This window comes from Arachis stenosperma, chromosome 1, assembly GCF_014773155.1.
Source record: "Arachis stenosperma cultivar V10309 chromosome 1, arast.V10309.gnm1.PFL2, whole genome shotgun sequence".
Classification (NCBI taxonomy): domain Eukaryota; kingdom Viridiplantae; phylum Streptophyta; class Magnoliopsida; order Fabales; family Fabaceae; genus Arachis; species Arachis stenosperma.
Genome location: NC_080377.1, coordinates 121,559,837 through 121,562,786, shown reverse-complemented (window position 1 = coordinate 121,562,786; position 2,950 = coordinate 121,559,837). Strand labels below are relative to the sequence as shown.

At 22.9% G+C, this 2,950-nt stretch overlaps 1 protein-coding gene across 1 annotated transcript; it reads left to right on the top strand.

Moving 5' to 3' along the window:
* The first annotated feature begins 544 nt into the window (after nucleotides 1-544).
* On the top strand, nucleotides 545-1,060 carry LOC130937500 (cell wall / vacuolar inhibitor of fructosidase 1-like). The gene has a single exon (XM_057867088.1). It carries the CDS (start codon nucleotides 545-547, stop codon nucleotides 1,058-1,060), a length of 516 nt encoding a protein of 171 aa, XP_057723071.1.
* Nucleotides 1,061-2,950: the final 1,890 nt, after the last annotated feature.

Below are 2,950 nucleotides of genomic sequence, written 5' to 3'. Positions count from 1 at the left end.
AAAATATTCAATTGTGGCAACAAAAATACAACTTTAAATATTAGTTTGGATTGTCTTTTTTATGTAAAAATAATATTTTTTAATAAACTATTTTTATTTAATTTAAATTTGTTTAGATAAATCTTTTAAGAAAAATATTTTTATTACAAAAAAAATTATTATTTTGGAAGCCAATAATGCCTTATTAAAAAAAAAAAAACAGAAGCAAAACAACACTTTTAATACTTAAAAATTCTTTTTAAAAAACATATCCAAATGCGAAATAATTTTTTTCTATTAAAAATATCTTTTTAAAAAATAAAAAATAAATATTTTTTTTTCAAAAACCATCCTAATTCTCCTTAAAAAAAATTAGCATACAAAATAATTATCTAAATAATATGAAACTTCAATAACTATTTCCCTACCATCACAAGTTTCCTAAGCAAATTTGCAAAAGGCAAGTTCCTAACACTATAAAATGGCCTAAACAAACCTCAATTTTCTTCATAACAAATTCATAAATCATCCTTATTTCTCTGTTGATTATCCTATTTCAATCAAAATGACAAACTTGAAAACTACAACTACTCTGTTCTTCTTCTTATTCTTAATTGTCATGACTTCATTACCATCAATAACTCTCTGCGATGAAAAACTCATAGAAAGCACTTGCAGGCAAACACCAAACTTCAATCTCTGCGTTCAATCTCTTAAATCATTCCCCGGAAGCGCCACCGCTGACGTCAGAGGCCTGGGCCTAATAATGGTGAAGGTGATGCAATCAAAAGCAAATGATGCCATTAACAAGATTCGTGAGCTTCAACGAAGTGCACCAAGTCCAGCACTGACTTCTTGTGCAAGCAAGTATAACGCAATTGTGGTTGGTGATATACCAGAAGCCAATGAAGCTTTTTCGAAAGGTATGCCTAAATTTGCAGAAAATGGAGCAAATGATGCTGCTAATGAAGCTACCTTTTGTGAAAATGGATTCAATGGGAGATCACCTCTCACCCAACAGAACAATGCTATGCGCGATGTTGCTGCTATTACTGCTGCTATTGCTAGACAGTTACTATAGTTAATTAGTTAGTTAGTTAATTACATTCAATAAATAATACATGCTTCTATCTGCTATCAGATATCTGGAACGTGGTGTTCTCCAATAATGCATGTATGAATAACATATCGTAGTGATTTTCAATTTCTCATGTGTTTCCAACACCATAATATATTTAATTTTGTCATGTTACAATTAAAAATGAGCCAAGCCATTTGTGATATATGTTTAACTTCATTCATTAACAGTTGAATTGAGTAAAATAGTAAACTGAATTTGACATTAAGAATTGAACTCATATACTAAGTGGATTAAATTTTAATTTAAAACAACAGATTTCGATTGGGCAAATAAGTAACTCATATAGTTCAAATGAGTTATAACTCAAATAGCATAATCTCTCCATACTCATTTAAGAAATTGCAGGTTCGAGTTTTTCTATCTTTAATAAAAGAAAACAAAAATTAAGTAATTCATCTGTATAAATAAATATTAGGATTCAAATTTTATTGAGTATATAGTTATCCATTGGTTAATAATTAACGAAGGTCAGATGTGTTTGAGTTAACAATTAGCTTGAAGTTTTTTGTAAGTACAAATTTTGATTATAGTTAAATTTTGGTCTATGTAAATTTCGAATTTTTCTATTACTGTTTAACGTAAATAATAATTAGTGAACATTCCGATGTACGACAAATATTTATTTAATTTATGTTTTTATTAGTATTTCTTAATTTTATTCTTTATTTAATTTATATGAAAATAAAAGTAATTATATCTTAAATTTTTAAATTTTCAATGTTTTAAATAATTATTTAAGATAAATTAAATCTTTTAATTATTAGTCATATTTTATTATTCTAAAATGAGTATTTTTAATGGATATTTAATTAATTAAAATAATAAATTGTATATATTTTATTTGCAAATCATATTAAGTAGAGTTGATACCCAATAAAAGAAAAATAAAAATTTGATTTATTAGAATGATTGAAATTATTTGCGTATAATTTTAAAAAATTTCTTTTTGTAAAATATTTTAAGGAGAGGTAGCATACTGGTTCTAGAACCCGCCGCATCAACAATTTTAACATTAGGATGCTACTTGTTGTAATATAATATAATATAATAATATTATTTTTTAGATTTTATTTTTTTGATAGATATTTGATGAATAATTAATTTAAACAATGAGATGTATATATTTTATTTATATATTATATCAGTTAAGGTTAATATACAATAAAAGAAAGATATCTATTAGATTTATTAGAATGATTGATAATTAACAAAATTTTAGTCATTAAATATTAATTTTTGTATAATTTTAAAAAATACTTTCCTAAAATATTATTAAAGATAGAGTTATATATATATATATATATATATATATATATATATATATATATATTAGCATTAGAAGTCTAAAATGCGCCACGTCAATATTTTTGTAACTAGAATATTATATGTTGTAAGATAATAATAATATAATAATATTATTTATAAATTTTATTTTTTAATGGATATTTAACTAATTAATTCAATTAATGAGATGTATATATTTTATTTGCAAATCATATTAATTAAGGTTGATATACAATAAATACATTCCTAAAATATTTTGAGAAAAAAAGATATGCATATTAATATTAGAATATACTATGTCAATATTTTTTGTGCTATAATGTTATTCATTATAAGATAAGATAATATAATATAATAATATTATTTGTAGATTTTATTCCTTAATAGATATATGACTAATTAATTTAAATAAGGAGATGTTGCAAACTATGTTAATTCAGATTGACACACAATAAAAGAAAAATATATATTAGATTCTTAAAATAATTGATAATTAGTAAAATTTTAGTTATTAATTATAAAGAAGATACTTTCTTAAAATATTTT

Coding starts and splice junctions, on each gene's coding strand:
- LOC130937500 (XM_057867088.1), top strand. CDS start 545: ATGACAAACTTGAAAACTACAACTACTCTGTTCTTCTTCTTATTCTTA.